This window comes from Adiantum capillus-veneris, chromosome 28, assembly GCF_014529385.1.
Source record: "Adiantum capillus-veneris isolate H3 chromosome 28, ASM1452938v2, whole genome shotgun sequence".
Lineage (NCBI taxonomy): Eukaryota > Viridiplantae > Streptophyta > Polypodiopsida > Polypodiales > Pteridaceae > Adiantum > Adiantum capillus-veneris.
Window position 1 is genome coordinate 80802815 of NC_140958.1, and position 20141 is coordinate 80822955.

General features: G+C 44.3%; 1 protein-coding gene across 3 annotated transcripts in view; it reads right to left on the minus strand.

Moving 5' to 3' along the window:
* The window catches only part of SRX (sulfiredoxin), a 143600-nt gene extending 129708 nt beyond the window's left edge, over positions 1-13892 (minus strand). Inside the window, exon 1 of one of the 3 annotated variants that reach the window (XM_086504326.1) lies at positions 13719-13892. In XM_086504326.1, the coding sequence (XP_086360452.1) occupies positions 13719-13821 (103 nt within the window). In that variant the 5' untranslated portion in view covers positions 13822-13892. The remainder of the gene's footprint in view (positions 1-13718) is intronic. The other 2 variants (XM_086504327.1, XM_086504328.1) reach the window with 2 other exon arrangements.
* Between the last annotated feature and the right edge of the window lie 6249 nt (positions 13893-20141).

Here is a 20141-nt window from a genome sequence, read left to right on the forward strand (position 1 = left end):
GAGGCAAGAACTTGTCGAACCAACCCTTGAGTGCGTAGGTCTCTTTGGACCTTCCGATCGGCCTCCAGGGCCACTCGTCTTGCTTCGGCTTCCTCCTTTCTTTGTGCTTTTCTTTCTTTTCGTGCACCGCGCTCGCGTTCCAAAGCAATGCGAGTCGCTTCTTGTTGTGCCAGCGCAACGCGATTCGCTTCTTGTTGTGCCAGCGCAATGCGAGTCGCTTCTTGTTGTTGTGCCAACGCAACTCGATTCGCTTCTTGTTGTTGTGCCATCATGTCCAACATCCACTTGACCATCGCCTCCATAGGAGTTGGTACAACTCGTGGCATAGATGGAGAAGGGGGAGGGTCGGAAAAACCTCCTGGTGGGAAAAATTCTTCGTCGCCTCTTTCATGCTCATCACCTATATGCGAAGTATCCATTCCGCTTCGGGTGATGACCATGCACTATGATCTTTGGTTCTTAAGTTCACGAGGAACTTGGGTTCTTACGGGTCTTGGGTTCTTGGGTTCTTGAGGGTCTTGAGGTTCTTGAGGATCTTCTTTTGCTTGCAATCTGTGTTTGAGAAGGATCTGCTCTTCACCCGAGTTTTGCTCTTTTCCGTGGACGCACCCCTTGGTGGCCTTGCGCTCACACCAAGGTTGCTTTTTCCCACCTCACGTCGATTGGCCGGCCGCTAAGTGCACAGTCCGCTCTCAATGAGTGAAAAGAGGTATAAGGGGAGGCTGGACAAGCCCTTCTTTCCTGGGATTCCAATCACTCTTCAAAAACACGATTAGGAATCGACACGCCAAAGTGAACTTGGGTTCGTGCGACCGCAACAAGCAAAAAAATCCTTGTGATACTTCTGGTTCTTTCCTTGAGTGATACAGAACACTGCCAAAGCTCTGATACCAATGTAAGGTGCAGTGGAATGAATGTTATACTTCTCTCAAGATGAGTGCTCCCGTAATGTGCTCAAGGTTCCTTTTGTTCTTAGGGAAGGGAGAGCCTTCCGTTCTTAATGAGAGAGTGAAACCGGCCTGTACTTCCAAAAAGGGCGGTAGACCTTAGACTTAAACCTTATTTGCTTTCACCCATTTAATTTGTCGTCCACTTTACCTGTACTTTCAAGACACAACAAAAGGGGAAAAGGATAGAGGCTGCTAGATTGCACCTGTATGAGAAGACCGACACCAGACAGGCCCCTAAATTAGGCGGCCCTTTCGGTATTTCTTTATTCTTTAACAGAGAGAATAAAAGTTGTGGTTCCCTACAAGCTGCCCCGCACAATCTTGGCTGAATTTCAACTGTTCTAGCCTGATTTTGGTGGCATAACTGTACTAGGACCCTTCACAGTCAGTATTCCCACGCATTGGATGACTTTCCCGACGCATACGGACACTTTGCAAAACCTGGCGAGAATCTGCAGCACGCTGAATTCTCTGTTTTCTGCTCCGAAAATGCGCCAGATCACCTGTACAACGGTCCCCTCACGTCCCCGAACCTCTTGGGGGTATTAGGGTCCGTTTAGGGCCAAAACCCTAAACCTGCAAAAATACACAGCAGGCTGTAATTCACTGTTTCGGGCTCCGTTTTGCATGCCAGTCGCATCCGTAGCAAGTCCTCGAGCTCCCGCACCTGTAGGGCTACTTGCCCTTTGAATCGGACGAGATTTCGCACGTGAAACCTCTCCGAATCACCTGCACCTGCGGGGGATTAGCCGCTAGCTAATCTAGTACCTGTGCAAGAGGCTCTTGCCTCGGCAATCGCGCATGAACCCACACAACTGTACATTGGTCAATTGAAAAGCCCACTAGAGGGGCATAACATATTGCCATAGGGGAGAGAGAGGGCAGTGCGTAGCATGCAGGTCATCACTCCTGGCACCGCACTGTACATAAGAGGGAAAGGAAGCACTCCAAAGCTCTCAACCTGTGTGACAGAAACCGAAAATGAGCCTCCCTTCTCCTAAAATCAGCGCCACTTCTTCCTGCATGAGGAAAGTGCACAGAAATGTGCCACTTGGCACATTTACAGGCTATTTCCCGTTTCGGGGTTGCCGCCTAAAAATCTCCCGACAGGTTGCTCAGTTGGCTTCACGGCAGAGTAATAAAATGTTCCCCTTGTCATTCCGGAGGTAATGACGTGAACACATTTTCAGGTCCCAAAATAGCAGTTCCCTAAATTTTAGGAGATGCTGCCATTGTATCTTTCTAGGTCATCTGACCCTCTTTGTACACTGCAGCCACACCAAGAACTGAAATGTAGCCTCTGTAACAAAGGATTCCACTTTGGCTAGTCAATGACCCCACTTTGGCTAACCATAGTCCTTGTCCAACCTTAGTGCTCTCTTGCCCTCGGGCTTGGACTCCCTCTGAACAGTTCCACGCTACCTATGTAGTGCAGGGCAGTTAGATTTCCAGAGGGGTGTTTCCAAAAAGTGAAAATGAATAAATAATAAGAAAGAAATCAACAAAAAGGATAGATAGTAGTCACACGCTGGTGACATACCCCCCTCTTGAAATCTCAAACGTCCTCGTTTGCATCTGTCGTACATGCTCACAGTTAACACTGGTGTATTCAACACCTGTCGACACATGTACGACACATACATGCTGATTGTCAACCCAACACCTGGTTGATACATGTATTGCGTGCGTGTGAACCCTGTCCCAATGACATAGTGGTAGCTTCGCACTCTGCCATTGCTTTGAGTCATTAACTTTCCAATGACAAAATGGTAGCTACGCATTTTGCCACTGTCTTTTAGTACACTTGGATCCAGTAACACTTTTGAGCATACCCAAACCGACAGTTTAAGAATGCAGTTACACATGTACCCTTTAATAGAAGCAATTACTGTATCCTTGACAAACTGACAAGAAATACTCACTTCTATAGCACTAACCAAACTTTTGGACTTTCCATAAGAGCAATTGCCAAACTGACAATTTGTACAGCTCTAACATTCATGTAACGTGTACTTCATTTGAGCTCACTTTAAATAACATGTACATGAGTGCAATGATTACTAACAAAGTGAATGGATATTGTGCATGAGAGTTTGTGAGACTGAGAGATAGAGAGAGAAGAGAATGCGACACCAGAGACGTTGCAAAACCCTCCTCCGAAGGCCCCACTCTCGTTGGCGAGAGTGGTCTACTATTGATTGCACAAACTCGTACAAAATGGATGCATGTGACAGATGCAAGTCTAGGCTATGTCGATGTCGACGACGGGGATGACGAGACCGACTCTATGGCTGAAAGTGATGCTCTTTTATCTGATGTCAAAAACCACCAATGGCTGAAATCTGTTGAAAACCAAAAACGCTGGTTTGGGGCTGATTCCTGCTGGCTGAAAACCGCTGTTTTGTGGCGGTCAAAGCGCTGAAAATCTGCTGCTATGCTCTGCTGAAAACGCCAGGGATGTGGGCGATCATGGTATGCTGAAAAACGCCAGGGGCTGGGATTTGTGGCGAGGATTGCTTGGATGAAAAACGCCAATGGCTGAGAGGTCTTGGCGATGAGGCTATGGCTAAAAACGCTAGGTACTGGGGTTTGATGGCGATGAAGTCTTGCTGATGAAAAACGCTAGGGCTGGGGTGTCTTGCTTAGAGGGAAAACGCCACCAAGGGGGGGATCTTGCTAAGAGAGAGAGGGGGGGACCTGCTGCCTGTGGCCTGTGTTCTCCTTCCTCTTCTGCCAATTAGTGCTAGCCTAGGTTTGCTTATATACAAACGTACTCAATTTGCCCTACCTACTTTCCAACAAAAGTCACTTAAATTTATTAAGTGAAAAATGTCAAAAATAGGGAAAATAGGTTAAATGCACTAGAAAATTCCCTTGAAGGATTCTGATGGATTGATGGGAATGCTTATGATCATGCTGTGTGCAACCAAAGGATATGCATCTACACTAAGTGCCTGGGCATGCACGGTCTGCGAACAGACTCTCAAAGTGCCAGACCACTTCTAAATCTAGACTGACAAGACTGACTGAACCCTTCTCGTGCTATAGCTTGTCCACGGACACATAGGGTTGGATGTGTCACGTGACACGAACACTTTGACGTTGGACTTGTGCTGACACAAGCCTTGAGCTAAAGGAAAATCTCGATATGGACTCAGACGAGCTCGATCAAGCATGCGAGGAAGGGGCTGGAATGGAGTTGAGCAAGGTTAAAGAAAGCATAGGGGCAAAGCTCGCAGAGAGAGAGCAAGAAGCAGTGAGACTATCCCAAGCGCAGACCCCTCCCCCGACCACCGCAAGGATTGAAGTGCAACTTAACAAGCTTAGTCAAGATATGCAGGGCCTTTCTCAACCTTTAAATCCTATAAGCCAAGGCAATACTTTTTAACGCATCCTGAGGTTATGGGCATCTCAAATGTGGCTAGCAGTTCCTCCACCAACCAATACCCACTATGCTACAAAGTCTTCAACGGTTGGAGCGGCCATTATATGTTGCCATGTGGACAATATTACCATCTTATATGCTTGGTGAGGCAAATGCAAAATATGTCCACGTGCAGCAATTAATGAAGGCCTATATACCATACTTGGCATGGCCAATGAATACAAACCACCCGGATCGCAAGAGGCAACTCCTAGTGTACTTCGAAATCTATTCCAAGACCAAAGCTAATTGTAATGACACTCTTTCGCAAAGTCAATGAAACTGTTGCTTAATCTTCATTGTTATCATTTTCCAAGATTTTGTCATCTATGTCTACTTTGTCTCTCCCGGGCCCTGTGCTCCATTTTGAGTTGGCTTCCACAAGCAGGATGATAGTGATCCAGGGGGGTCGACCTACACTTCAGCTTGCCATAAAGCTTACCCCCCCCCCCCCCCCAAGGAGTGGTGTAGTGAGAGAGAGAGAGAGAGAGATGTGTTGGGAATCGTCTATGGCCTGACAATTTGGTTCATTTGGCGGGCCCGCTGCTTCCGCATCTTCGACGTTCGCCCTGTCCCACCAACAAAGACTCTGTGATTTTTGATTGGAGCTAATTCACTCTCACGTGTCAGTTTGAGAGACTCCAGGGCAGCTCCGACCACATGCAAGAGCGCAGAGAGGCTTTCCTGCGACTCTAGCGCCTAGAGCCTTTCTTCGCCATGGTCAAGGTGTAACACACTTGGACACTCCAAGTCAAGAATCAATCACGACAACACCAAATAACCACTTCAAACAATTCACAGATCACAATAGATTTGCACTGGCCTGGCGGAGTTCCGATCCTAGAGATATTTGCCCCAAAGACTAGCGCCCCTTTCGGTATTTCTTTTTGTATTAATCAATCATCAAAGTACAAGAGAGCGGTTAGGGTTTCACTCTCAGACTCTGCGTCCACATGCTCTGAAAAGTGAGGCCCTCACCACTAATTTAAAGATTACAAGGGATGACCAAAAGCAGAGCCCCAAAAGCTTGAAATCAAAAGCATCAGTTCTCTCTCTCTTAGAGTCTTTTTTCTTTTTTTTAAAGCAAGTTCTCTCTCTTTCACAGCGTAGAGAAAAAGCGAAATTTGCGTCGCTCATCATTTTCAAAAAAAAAAAAAAATCAACCTCCGCGATTTCCGGAAATTAGGGTTTGTGGCAAAAATTAGGGTTTGCAAGAATTTTAGGGTTTCTAGTAGAAATTAGGGTTTCTGCTGTTCGTAGCCACGTCATCACTTTGTGACATACCCCCCTCTTGAAAGCATTGTAATCGACCGCGATTACGCCTGCAAAACCAACAAAAGCCATAAACCGTCTTAGCAGACACTGACTATTAGTACCTACGTACTAGGAACACACATGTAGCACATGTACAAAATCGACAGTCACATCACACGACATCACAAGACATCACCAGACATCACATGACATTCAACATTCATTTGGATCTTAGACCATGATTTATCGGCAATGTAGCTAGCAATCACATCTAGGTCCAATCGCGACCTCATCGATGTCCGATTGACTAACCCCTATTGCAACCATGTCTATTCGAGATCAAGTAGACCAAAATGCTGTAGTCATTTCGTCTATCAGTTCCTGCACTCACAAGAAGTCAAGAACAAATCAGTATCATAATCAGGAATTCCATTTCATAAAGTCATCCAGCAGAATACTGTCAGCTCTCAGTATCCCTGAAGCTCAAAGAGACATCAGTGACTTTAGTATCAAAATCAAGGCATCTATTGACAAAGGAGCGGAGTAACTCCCCTCTTGTGCATCCCACTGCACCAGATCTTCGGCCAAGCTGAATTTCTAGGGTCCGTTTGGAGTAGACTATGCTAAACCAAAACATCGAGGTAAAGTTTCACAATCCGAGGAGTATCTGCTAGGTCCTCCTCCTCCATCCACTTCGCATCAAATGCAGGAAAGTTCTTGAACTTAACCAAGAACCGCCTTCGGACTTTACCTTTCTTCGTATCGTTATGTGCCAAAATCTGTTCAGGAACAAGGATCTCCTCGTTTTCTTCCACTTCGGGTTGCTCATCAAGCTCCCCATCATCAGGCACATCACCCTTAACATGTTTCAAGAGACTCACATGCAATGTATTGTGAATCCTCCAAGTATCAGGCAGTTTCAATCGGAAGGAGACATCATTTATCTTGTCAGTGATCTGGAAAGGTCCGTAGTATCGCATACTAAGCTTTGAAAAAAAGCCTCTCCTTTCTCTTTTTCTTTCGTAGGCGTGCCTTCTCAAAACATAAGAGCACCCAATCATCCTCCTTCAATTTCAAGTCGCGACAATGGCGATCCGCTGCCTTTTTCTGTCGTTCTTGAGACTCCTGCAAAGTCTCGCGAACCTTGGCAAAAGCCGTATCCAAATCTCGCGAATATTCATCCGCTTCAAATATCTAATCTTTCGTGCTCAGGAAGGATGGAACCTTCGCAGCACTTTCAACAATCTCAGATGGCGTCTTTCCAATCGAAGAGTGTATCGTGTTATTGTAGGCAAATTCCACCAAAGGTAAGTTCTTTTCCCATTGAGTCTTCTGATCCGAGATACAAGACTTCAATAAATCTAAAATCACTGAACTGGCAATCTCAAATTGCCCGTCAGTCTGCAAGTGGAACGATGACGAGAACTGCAACCGCGTGCCAATGTTCTCCCAAATTGCCTTCCAAAACAAACTCATAAATGTGGGGTCTCTGTCGGAGACAATCATCTCAGACATGCCATGTAATCGGGAAATCATCGTGATCGTTCTGTGTAATCGGGAGATCAAAAATGAAATCCATTTCAATACTTTCCCAGGGGCGGGTGGGTATGGGTAAAGGGTGTAACAATCCCCATGCCTTATGCCTGTCAAACTTGACCTTCTGGCATACTACGCACAACTCTTCCACGTCCTTTTTGAGTCACGGCCAAAAGAAGTATCTCTCTACCCCTTTCATGGTGGTAGCAATGCCGCAATGACCCGTAAAAGGTGGACAGTGGCATTCAGTCATAACCTTTTCCCTCAACGGCTGTGTAACGCACAACATAGTCTTTTTCATCAAGTAGCCTTCTCGAAGGGAGAATCCAGCTACTGTCTCCCGATCCCGTATCTGTGTGAAAATATCTGCAAAATCTGTATCTGTGGCATACTGATCGACCATATCCTCGAAGCTCCTAGGATGTATCGCAGAAATAGCCAAAACCAACGGTTTCCGAGACAAAGCATCTACCACCACATTCTTCTGTCCCTGCACATGGACAATATAGAAGTGGAACTGTGACAAGATGTTCGCCCACCGCATCTGCTTTTCCGAAAGTTGCTTCTCTGATAAGAAGTAGCGCAAACTCTGATGGTCTGTAAAGACAGTAAAATCCGCTCCGAGTAGGTAATGCCGCCACTAAGTAAGAGCATGGATAACCGCCAAAAGCTCTTTCTCATAAATCTATGTTGTCATCTCCGACCTAGAGAACAAACGGCTCTCGTAAGCTATGACATGGCCTTCTTGCATCAAGACCGTACCCAAACTACGACCACAAGCATCACAATATACTTCAAATGACTTCTGCAAGTCCGACAAAGTCAAAATAGGTCCCGTAGTCAATTTCTCTTTCAATGTCCGAAAGGCAGTCACCTATGTGGGTCCCCACGAAAAAGGTACTCCTTTCTGTGTCAAGGTATGCATAGGGGAAGCAACCTCTACAAACTTTCGTATGAACCGCCTATAGTACGAACACAGTCCCAAGAAGCTTCTAACTTCATGGACATTCCTCAAATCGGGCCAATCACAGATAGTTTCTATCTTGGCTGGGTCCATTTGCACTGCTACTGTTGCTGACACAATGTGTCCCAAAAGTGTATCTCTGGTCCAAGAAATTCACTTTTCTTTGCATTAATCACTAACGTGTGATCTCGTAATGCCTGAAAGACTTGAAGCGGATGATCTTTGTGTTCTGCCTCATTCTTGGAGAAAACAATGATGTCGTCAAAGAAAGTGCCAACAAATAGCCTGTACTCTCGAAAAATCCTGTCCATCATCCGGTTAAATGTTGCAAGAGCATTGGTTAAGCCAAAAGGCATCACCAAAAACTCAAATAACCCAAAAGTCGTTCGAAAAGCTGTCTTGTAGACATCTCCTGGCGTTATCCTGATCTGATGATATCCACTCTTCAAGTCAATCCTGCTAAAGCACGAGGATCCCTGTAACCTGTCGAGTATATCATCGATCCTAGGAATCGGAAATCTGTTCTTGATGGTGATTTCGTTGAGAGTGCTATAATCGATGCACATTCTCCAAGATCCGTCTTTCTTTAAAACCAACAACACTAGAGAGCAATACGGTGAAGTACTAGGCTGGACAAGACCCTTTTCCAAGAGGTCTTTCACTGGGTTCATAATCTTTTCATTCTATACTTGGCTCACACGGTAAGGTGGCCGATTCGGTGGCATGCTTCCAGGTATCAGATCAATGGTTTGATCTTCATGCCCTCTGAAAAGCAATCGGCATGAGTGTGGAGAAAAATCTTGGCATTCTTTTGATCAGATCGAAAGAATGCATATTCAACCTTTATCCATCATTCAGTTCTCTCCCAAAAGAATGAGTAAGAAACTGAAGTTCATCAAGTACAATCTCTAAGCCCTTCATTTATCAAAGTCGCTTTCTCGGCCTGGTAGTCAACCACGACGTAGTTCTTGTGGTACCAAGGGATCCTGAGTAGAACGTCACTCGCGTGCCCTGAACACCCCTGTCATTGCAAACGAAGTTTGCCAATGCTCGGTGTAATGGCAACATCCCATCCGGGTGCCAGTCGAACTACCTCCGCCTGTGGCGTCAGTCTGTCGGGCGTAATTCCAAATCGAACCGCCAATTCCAAGTGAAAAGAAGTTGGCCTTGGCTCCTTCAAAAGAGCTTCATGATCCTTCACTTTGCCCCAAAAGCGGCAAAGTTTGTACTTTCATTCATTTAATTCGGTTCAAGTCCCATGCCATGTGGTACCAGTTCTGCTTTTTATCTACCTTTTCTGCCACGTTCCTCAGCTGCTCTCGAACTCTCAGGCCGTTCTTATCATTCTGTTCTTTCTGTGCCTTTTTAGGGCACTTCACGGAGATATGTCCATGTTCCCCGCATCCAAAGCACTTCCCCTCTCTAATGAAGCGAGCTCTCTCCTCAAGAGTAAGCTTGGGTCGTACATCCTTTTTCTCTGGGTTGCTCTTTTTCCTTCTACTTTCATTCCCAGAAGTCTGTTCGGCTCGTTGTGTCATGGCCTCATCTATGGGGTAGGTCAGACTGCCAGAGTGAATGGCAAAGCTCCGCTTCGCATGACTCATCAACTCCTAAATAGAAGCTGACTTCTGTTCCAAGCAGTGATCTCGGATCTCTGTAGGTAGACCCAAGGTAAACCGCTCAATCTGTTCTCTGAACGAGAGCTTCTTGAATGAAGAGGCGGGTAGAAAAGAGCTCCAGAATCTTTCACGATAAGCATCGATTGTATCTTTCTGGGTCATCCGAAGATGGTTCCTAGCAGCTCGTATATCTCATTCATATTCTTGCGTCAACCAAAAAGAAATAAAAAGCTTCTTAAATTTCAGCCATTTAACTGGCGCAGTCTTGTTTAAAAGAAGCGTGGACCACCAAGTACGAGCATTCCTCTTAAAGTAAGAGGCAGCTCTCCGAATCTTGGAGTGCTCTGAATAGCGTCCTCCCGCGAAAGCGATGTCAAACTGCTGTATAAAAGACAAAGCCTTCGAAGCATCTGAGTATCCTGAAAAAGTATCAAACTTGATCGAGTGGCCACCTTCCTTAAACTCTCGGACTTTCTTGCTTTTATCTTCGAGAAAGTCATACTGGTTGGCTTTGTAAAAATTCTTCTTGTTCGCATAAAAGTTTCTGTTGTCAGAGTTTGAACTGTCCGTAGACGAGTCCTCTGTAGAAGTGTCACTCACTGGGCGAGACTTAGACTTCCTTGCCTTTTTCTTGCCCTTTCCGAAGCGTTGTTTCTTGCTTTGCTTTTTGCTTTTCCTGTCTTCTTCGCTCAAGTCTGAAGAGCTAGAAGAACTGTCAGAAGAAGAAGAAGAAGAAGAACTGGGTAGGTCTTCAAACTTGACGCGCTTCTTCAATTTCTTTGCCTTGTCAAATGTCGACCGACGACCCAAATATCCCGGGAAGTCAGTGCCTTTCTTCTGCTTTTTGCCGTGCTTTTTGCCTTTCTTTTGCACGTCGAAAAGCTGAGCAATCCGTGCATCAACCGCGTTCTCGAGTTTCTTCTCCGTATATTTCTTGGAGGCAGAAGGTTTCTTGAGAGCGGGTTTCGGGAGTGGTGTTGTGGTTCTCTGCCACTCCGTCTGTACCTCTTCCAAAGAGGTCTGGTTCATATATTTTGCCATCTTCGGGTCCTTGGCAAAATTGAGCATCATCTTTGTTGCATCGCCAATCAATTGACGACGCTCCATCTCTTGCTGCTCCGCCTGAGTAGACCTAGGCGGGCCATACTCCGTGCCGGAATCTTCGTTGTGATCCCTGCCCGCATCTCCATATGCAGAGGGAGTCAACTGATCATTGCCTGAAGCCATAGGTGCCGCGGAAAAAAAAATTGGGGATCGGATTTCCCGTAGAAGAGAAATCGGTCGTGCTATGATACCACTGTAACAGACTTGGACACTCCAAGTCAAGAATCAATCATGACAGCACCAAATAACCACTTCAAACAATTCACAAATCACAATAGATTTGCACTGGCCCCGCGGAGTTCCGTGCCTAGAGATATTGGCCCCAAAGACTGGCGTCCCTTTCGGTATTTCTTTTTGTATTAATCAATCATCAAAGTACAAGAGAGCGGTTAGGGTTTCACTCTCAGACTTTGCGTCTAGATGCTTTGAAAAGTGAGGCCCTCACCACTAATTTAAAGATTACAAGGGATGCCCAAAAGCAGAGCCCCATAAGCTTGAAATAAAAAGCACAGTTCTCTCTCTCTTAGAGAGTCTTTTTTTTTTTTTTAAAGCAAGTTCTCTCTCTTTCACAGCATAGAGAAAAAGCGAAATTTGCGTCGCTCATCATTTTCAAAACAAAAAAAAATCAGCCTCCGCGATTTCCGAAAATTAGGGTTTTTGGCAAAAATTAGGGTTTGCAGGAATTTTAGGGTTTCTGCTGTCCGTAGCCATGTCATCACTTTGTGACACAAGGGTGCACCCAGATGGCACTACCGCCCCACCTGTGTGGCTCTTTCCTCCTCCCATCTCGAGATTTAGCCCACATTGTACATATTTTGTTTCGTCTCTGGGAGAGTCTCCCCTTGTTGTTGATGTAGCCCTCTAGTAGAGGTGTCTGTAGCTCTATGGGCAGTTTTATTAACTAATGGAAGGATCTTTTTCTTGAAAAAAAAAAAAAAGAAATGCATACAGAAGGCTATGGAGGATGATAGCACAATATAGCCATAGCTAGAGGCAGAGTAAATGAGAAATGAAACAGAGATAAAAGTGTTGCACAACACAACTGAAAAGAAGAACACGCACAATTTTCTATAGGCCTTCAAGCTTGATTGGTGCCTTGACAAGTGGTCAAATGATTTATCCTAAAACTTTAGGAGATGATCAAGCATGCTTTGTGGGATATGATTGTGGATCGAGCATACAATTTATGGGTTATTTCGATAAAGAATTACCACCATAACTTATACCAATAAAGTTATTTTGCTAACAATCCTCCCCTAAATCCAAGGGCTATGAAATGGTAGAGACAATGGCAGACAAGGTGACTTACATGTCCTCCTCTTCAACAAAGGAATCACAAAGAAAAAACTTCCTTACAACAACAAGGAATAAGACAAAGCCATCCTAAATGGGTACATACTCCATTGAAAATACTTAAAACACTTCTAACTCAGGGCATCCAAAACACAAACTCAAAGACTCGCCCCTAAAACAAGAGTAGGTACAATGAAATGGCTCCAACAACAAAAACGCTCATGAAAACTTTTTGAAGTGGTCGTACCTCTCGGGATCTATTCAGCCTCGAGGGCAATGTCTATACCTCATACAAAATATGGTGACGGGTATTGTCTTGATCGTCTTTACTTCTTTGGTTATCTCTTTGAAATCATGCTTTGAAGTTTGTGGTCATCTTTGAATCTTCAAGGTCTTTTCTTTGATTGATTCCTTTTTTTATTTGAAGATTGCTTCAACATTCTGCTGCGATTTCTCGCAACAAAACTCCACAAAACAAGTCTGCAAGAAGAGGAGAGATCCCGCATAGATAGGTGCAAGAAACAAGGTTTTCCAAACTTCCTCGAAACTGAGGGCTGAGCAAAAACGCAACAAATTGCAACAAGTACCATGATGAAATCTCTCAAATTAAGTGTCTCCCAAAGCTTTTCGTAGAGCCTCCAAGCCGTCCTTAACCTCTTGCTAGGTACCATAAAGGAATGAAGAGATACATGAGACAAACACTGAGAGGGAGAGGAAGAGAGAGAGAAAGTGACCCAAAAGAAAGAACTTAATAACTAGAGAGAGTGCTCATACAAATGGATACTCAGAATGAGGGAACAGAGGATCACTTATATACCTATATAAGTGGCCTAGAAGTCTCGAAACAGGGAGCCCCCAATTTAGGATTGAATAAACTACCACATCATCTAAATAATGATAAGTGGCATAAAAAGCTAATAAATGTGCCACCTCACATAAAAATATGCCACATCAGCTAAAAAGCTAATAAATTGGCAAAATGCGCTAAATATGCAAATGCAAAGCCATTGTGGCCGTACAATCATGATATGCAACCTAGGATGTCACTATAAAGTGATGCCATATCATCACTAAGAAATCATAGAGTTGTACCAATCAAAGCACCTAGCAGCCCTCCCAGCAGTGCAACAATTAAACCCTTAATTTGCAACTCATCGGACTTTCCTAGATATGACGGGAAGTGCAACCGCTGCACGTTATACATATCATTAGCCAATTTGTGGCTCTTTTATTTTTTGCCAAGAAAAAATCTCCACAATTTATAGGCATCGATGCGTCCCAGTCCAAGGGGCGCATGATCATTAAACCAAATATGAGTGGCACCTTTAGGCGCCCTCATTCAAGCAGTGGTTTTTCCCTTCTCATATCTCACCCATATCATCAGCCAAAAGACTAAATTTCGTAACGACCACTAACTGGATCTCAACATGATAGAGTGAAAATGCTTTGAATAAAGAAAAAACATTGAAATTTAAGTTCATAATGGCCAAAATGAAGCTACTGGACAACGGGTCCAATCAAGTAACAGAGAAGCTTTCAAAAACAGCACCGTAAAGACATAATAAGAAGCATACCGTTGCCTGGGCTCTTTTGAAGAGTGCAAGAAACTCGTAATTGGAAAGCCGGAAGAGGTTGATACAGAGATGATGGCGCTGCATTGAACGACGAGTGCATCATGCCTCCTAGCTGTCTGACGTCCACGTAATTTTCTTCACTGCAAGACGTTGTGTGTGGTGTCAATCCTATGTGCTTTTAAAAGAGGAATTTTTATGGAAATTTTCTCACTTTTTTTTCCTCAAATTTGAACTCTTTTCCTCTTGGTCCTAGCTCGCAATATTGGATTTTCAAGTGGCACGGTAGTAAGTTGAGACACGCTTTACTTGGAACATTAGTGGGTGGGTGTGTACATCATAGCAATACCAACAACATACGGGTAATAGGGGGTACCAGCAGCTGAATTTTATTCAAAAAATAACTAAGAATCCAGAGGGATTCTCTCCACTCTCCTGTTTGAAAAGAATAGCCTCAAAGTTGTCTCTCCCTCTTTTTCTATTCAGGGTGGTAGACATGTTTCTCCGTTCTCTTCCTCTTCACCTCTTGTGCGCGCCTTCTTCACCATTGAGAGGTACAAGGCCATGCCTAGGTCTCTCTCTCTCTCTCTCTCTCTCTCTCTCTCTCTCTCTCTCTCTCTCTCTCTCTCTCTCTCTCTCGTTGTCGTTTCTCTCTCTCTCAACAAATAATCTCAGTGGCGACCAAAACTCTCTCTAGCAACTTGGGGTTGCGAGTTGGTTAAAGGAAGATGGGGAAGGGACAGTCGATGAATGTAGGGTTGCAATGCCTGCGCTTTCAAGTGTTTGGTCGAGGTAGCAAGGGCATCATGGGGGGGGGGGGGGGGGGGGGGGGGGGGGGAATAGTAGAGCAATCCGACAGCAGATCATTGTAAGCCTAGGAGACTGAGACGTAGGATCCTCCTCCCTACCGCCCTTTTATAGGCCTAGCTCCTAGCTCTTGCCCTAAGCAGATCCCCAGTCCACACTTGTCTAGTCCAAGCCCTTGGCTTAGGTCCCTGACCCCCTAGGTTGGGCCTTGCCCCGTAGGACCCTTGTCCTGACATTACTCCCCCCTTAAGGAAGAGTTTTCGTCCTCGAAAACTAGAGTGAAAAGAATAAGTTTTCACTAAAGTTGTAAAGCAATAGACTTGACTGTAGACTAGTCAAATCATCTTAAAACTGTACCATAAGAATCATATCAAGAGTTTTAATGTGCATATGCTATTTAGCATATCTTAAATGTATGATGTTAGCACCTCTGAATGGTATAGCCACCTATATTTTATGCTCATAGCAAGTTTATGCTCTTAGCATGTCTATTGTCCTTTCTTAAGTTGCAGAATATAAACCTTTGTTTATAACATGCTCTTAACTTAAGTTACAGGAATGATTGATGATTTACTCCTTCCATTAAAGAGAGGTTTCATCCTTGAAACAACTGGAGATGTAGTCTCATGCCGCCTCAGACAAAAGAGAGTTAAACACTAGGGCCCATAACACCTAGTGTGCATGCAATAACAAACCTTTATCCTAGCCTGTAGAATACAAGAATGCATGAATCAACATAGGTTGATAGCATTCATTTACTTAGGTAACACATGAGATCATAACAGAAAACACATGTTCCAATCTAAAGTGTGTAACTTTTTTCAGTTTCCTTGAAAGTGACTTGCTGACGTAACTCATCAGTCAAGTTTAAGTCATTGACTTGTTCTCAAATTCCATCAATAAACAACCATAACTAATGTTCAAATTTGAGAACCTGACTTATACATGAAGAGACTAAACTTAGTCGCAAACATGCTTTAACTGATAGTAAGTAAACTCCAAATAGAGCAATAAATGCTTATTAATTGGATATGCTTGGTGATAATGTACGCACTTTGCATATCCTTTAGCCCAAGATTACACTTGGTAATTTGCTTATCCCCTTTGATAACTGACAGTACCTAAGGTGTGTTTTCCTCACGCTTTACGGACAGTCATCCCAGATGACTGGTAAATGGGAATCACAATATCGTGTAACATTGTTGAGGAATCAACAATGTTCGGAATAACCATCGTGGTTAACTTGAAAAATCCACAAACACTCAAACCAAGCCATGACCTCTATTGGTGATTAGTAGACCCAAAAGTAATCTCCTAGAGATACTGCACATAGAGTGCAAAATGCTTCATAAGCAACAACTTGAGGAATGTGCATGCCGTTCCAAATCAGCGTTTGCTAAACACTAGGGCCCATAACACCTAGTGTGCATGCATTTAGCAAAAAACAGATCCGAACCTGCATATCTGTGGTAACTCTTGCCAATACGTATGGCAAATGTGATGCGCCTAGCACACATTTAAAGGAATGTAATTTTTTCTGAAAAGAAACTAAATACTTGCAGTTGCAATCTTTTGCAAGCTTTGTTGAAACGTCCGAACCATTATAGAAGGAGAAACAGTTATCACTTCTAGGTAAAAACAATGAAACTTTTTCATCAACAACTTATAGCCTTGCTATATGTATAAACAACCATCTGTAATGTTGTTTAGCAGTACTTGTACCTGGACAAGTCATTCTAAGTATTCGACAATTTTTGGCCACGAAAGTGCTCCTGATACGTCGTGCTGAAAATGGTATAGGAAACAGATTTGACCAGCACCTAGTTGGACTTTGTCATGACACATAATTGAAATAATGGCGCCAGTGTCGGTCCAGAGACTCATATTCTCCACATGTGGAATATGTCTCATGTAAGGATGTGTAAAAAAGAACATCCTTCAAGTACAAGATGTACTTGTGTGTGGAGGTAACTCTAAATACTCTACGACAAGAGTGAGAGGGACCCTCATTCATTGCTCCACACTGGCTAACCGAACTCCTTGAGTCCCTAGACCATGTTGTATCCCATGCGACAACATGTGCCAAATCAAATCCGACAAGTGGATTCATAACAGCATAATGTACATTGGACACTACGGCCCAAAATACTTGTTCCAACATGCCTTGGCATGCCCTGGAAATTGATCTGAAAGTTCAGTTACCCGTATTCAATGCACAAGAGCACGTCTCCCACCTGTGAAAAAACCAAGCAATAGTGCACTGGAAACCTTGGGTGTTGCCTTCACAATCCAAACCCGTTGGGTAGAATTTACGTAGTCAAACCCCTTGGTAAGACCCTTTGTAGAAACCGCTCAGCTAGCAGGTAATGGTAACCAACATAGTGAACAGTGTACAAAATGATGAGAATCAACTTGAAAAGTTGAATTTTTTCACGACCATGTGGTAGATTGCGGATTGCTTTCCTTGAAAGCATAACGGGAATAGATCAAATTGTGATCCTTAATGCATGTGGGGTGATTTAGTAAGCACCCGTCTAAAATCCGTGTTAGAGATCAACTGAGTTGAGTTTATGGTTATCAAAAAGTCAACTCAAGTGTTTCACTAAAAACATGTCGTGCAAAAATGATACCCACAACACTCATAATGACAAGATTCTTGCTTGTTCATTAACGTCGTTGTGTACTCCACTGGGTAGATCTGTTCAATCTTAAGAACAATCACCCAAGGAATGCCAACAGTTGGGTCGTACGCGAGATCTGACAATGACTCTTAGCCAGTGTGTGTGGCTCATAGCCCTTATCGCAATTAGTGTTCAATCAACAAAACCATGAAGACTAATGTAGAGGATGTTTTGCGCAATTTCTAGCTGAGAGTTAGAGCACCTTGGCTCATGCTAACTTCCAAACAAAGCATGTATGAAAAGCTTCTTAGGAAGGTTTCATTATTCTTGAGAGAAATAAGAAAAAGAGAGAGAAGACTAGCATCCTGGGGTGAGGAATCTGTGTATATGTTGTGCCCAATATGTGTCCTCTAACGCATCTTATGCCGGACTCACAGCTTATCCTATAAGCAAGCAACAATCTGCCTGTATACCACTCTCATCGAGAGAGGGAATACAGCTTGACCCTCTTATCATGTATGGGATCGTGACTTTAGAAAAATGACTTAAAATGGCACTTTGCCTGTGAAATAAGTCGAAATATTATGTTCTTTTTAGTGTTGTTGTGTGTTGATAGTAACCAACAATAATTGTAATAATCTATCCTTAGTCTGTCCTTGACAGAGGTGCGAGTGTGATAGCGGAAGCGTAATGCATAAAGTGGTGGAGGTCATTCCACCTGGCTAGCATGCCTTGCATGTAAGGTTGTAAGCCGTTGGCTACTATGACGGTCGCAAGCGCGAGAGCCAAAACCATAAGTGCCTTGCACATTCGGCAGTGGTAGTGATACACACATAACGTGATGTCACTATGCCCTAAATGGGAACAAATTTTTGATCGTATCAGTTTCCCAAACTTGCATGCCAATGATCTTGATGCCAATCAATGGGCCGTAGCATAGCATGATGTAGAAGCCTTGCTTCATGGGAAACTAGCAAAACACATTGCTGTGCATAACCAACAATGTAAATATGTTTTCATGAAAAAACAAACAAAACATAAATTTGGCTAACGTGGTTGTCCTCCTGTAAACCAGTTCTTGAGATGTCAAGGAAAAATCACTCAGTTGCAGCTCATAGCCCTATCCGTTGCGCGAGAGAGAATTATTGTGTGTATCGTATACACCCTTATATATCATATACGCCCGTCTAGTATGTAATGAAATAACCTGCAGTCTATTGCCAATTCCCCCGCCAAGGTTGTATGCTCATAGCAGTCCAATTGCGGGAATCTTCAAGACAAGATGGCCAAATTGTAGTGAACAGATGTTGGTATTGACGTACAAAGATCATGGCAAACGAGAATTGGCCTTGTCAAGCAATTCAATTGAAATTGGCTAGTGCCGTGTGGCGAGTATCTTTGCCTGCTCTACTGAAAGCAGTGACAAGAAGTCAGCCATGTCGAGCTCTGTGCACCCTTCATAAAGGCGAGGCACAGGGTGTGTCGATCGCCTTGAGATTCCATGGGTATCAAAATTGAATTGCTATTGATCTGGCTAGCAGATCAGGGCTGCATGTACTCAAGCCATTCTTGAGTCATGTTGGTAGGTGAAGCATTGGTTCGATGCCAACCGAAGCCGTGCTTGTGTTGGGATTTCCTAAAGTGCACTCCGCTCGATTGCATGCGAGCCTTTCTAGAAGGCAATGCAAGCCTTGCTTGTCGAAAATATTATGTAAATTTCAAAGTAACAATGCAGCATGCACATGATAGGCATAATGTAGTTGCATGTGCAAGTGATGATCCTTCATGCTAGCAAATTTATGGAAATGTATGGAGATTGATCACTTGTACAACAGCCTTGCCGGGACAAGAATCACTCATCATGTGCAAACAAATTGGCCGAACAACTTCAAAACAAATGTATACCTCGTTACTGATTGATGCCGACTCAGTGTCGACAAACCCTTGCGTGGCATGGAGCTTTGTTCATCTTGCACAATTGTATATGAATCGCTTGCTGCATCTGTGAAAATGGGACTGTCCTTACAGGGTTGGCCATAATTATACCAAGATGCCTTGGCTTCTGGTCCCACTCGAGAACACCTCTACGTCAAAGAGCTGTCTCACCATGCAATCCGCATACTTGCAAAATTTGTGTCTGCTGCAGTTTGAAACTGATGCTTGTCAAAAACCGTGCTTGTCGTCGAAAGTCGTGGGTTGCCGTCCTTAGCTGGGGGTACCCAAGATTAGGGCGCCCACATGCAAACTGAAAAGGGCAATTTTTGAAAAATAATAATTAAAAAAATTTGTCGTTCTGTATAGCGATGGCGGCAGCGAAGCTCCATGACAGAGAAACCCAAACTCAGAGGCCCATCTGCTCTAAACTAGGGCTTAGCCCTGTGTTGCAAAGCGTTACGGGTTGTCTCACGTCCTTAAAGAGGCTGACCCCGTCCGTTTTTTGTGCAGGTCCACCCCATGAGGTCCTCCCGCTCAAGCCATCGTTTCCACAGCTCCTTGACTTTGTGTAGGGTAACCTTCCCACGGAGTCCCTCTGTCAAGACCGCCTTTGCTCCTCGGCTTCAAGCTTGGAAGCCTTGCTTCCCATATCCCGTTCTTGTCCTGCTTAGGGCGCCTGACCACGGCCTCATAACTCCTCCCTTGCAAGAGGGCTTGCCCACAACCAGAGAGAGAGAGAGAGAGAGAGAGAGAGAGAGAGAGAGAGAGAGAGAGAGAGAGAGAGAGAGAGAGAGAGAGAGAGAGAGAGAGAGAGAGAAGATCCATTGCAAGAAGTGCTCGCCTTGCAAGCTCCTCCATGCCTCCTTCTTCTTCCTCCTCCTTCTCCCCTGAGCTCTGATACCAGTGTAAGACCTAGGAGACTGAGACGTAGGATCCTCCTCCCTACCGCCCTTTATATAGGCCTAGCTCCTAGCTCTTGCCCTAAGCGGATCCCCAGTCCACACTGGTCCAGTCCAGGCCCTTGGCCTAGGTCCCTGACCCCCTAGGTTGGGCCTTGCCTCGT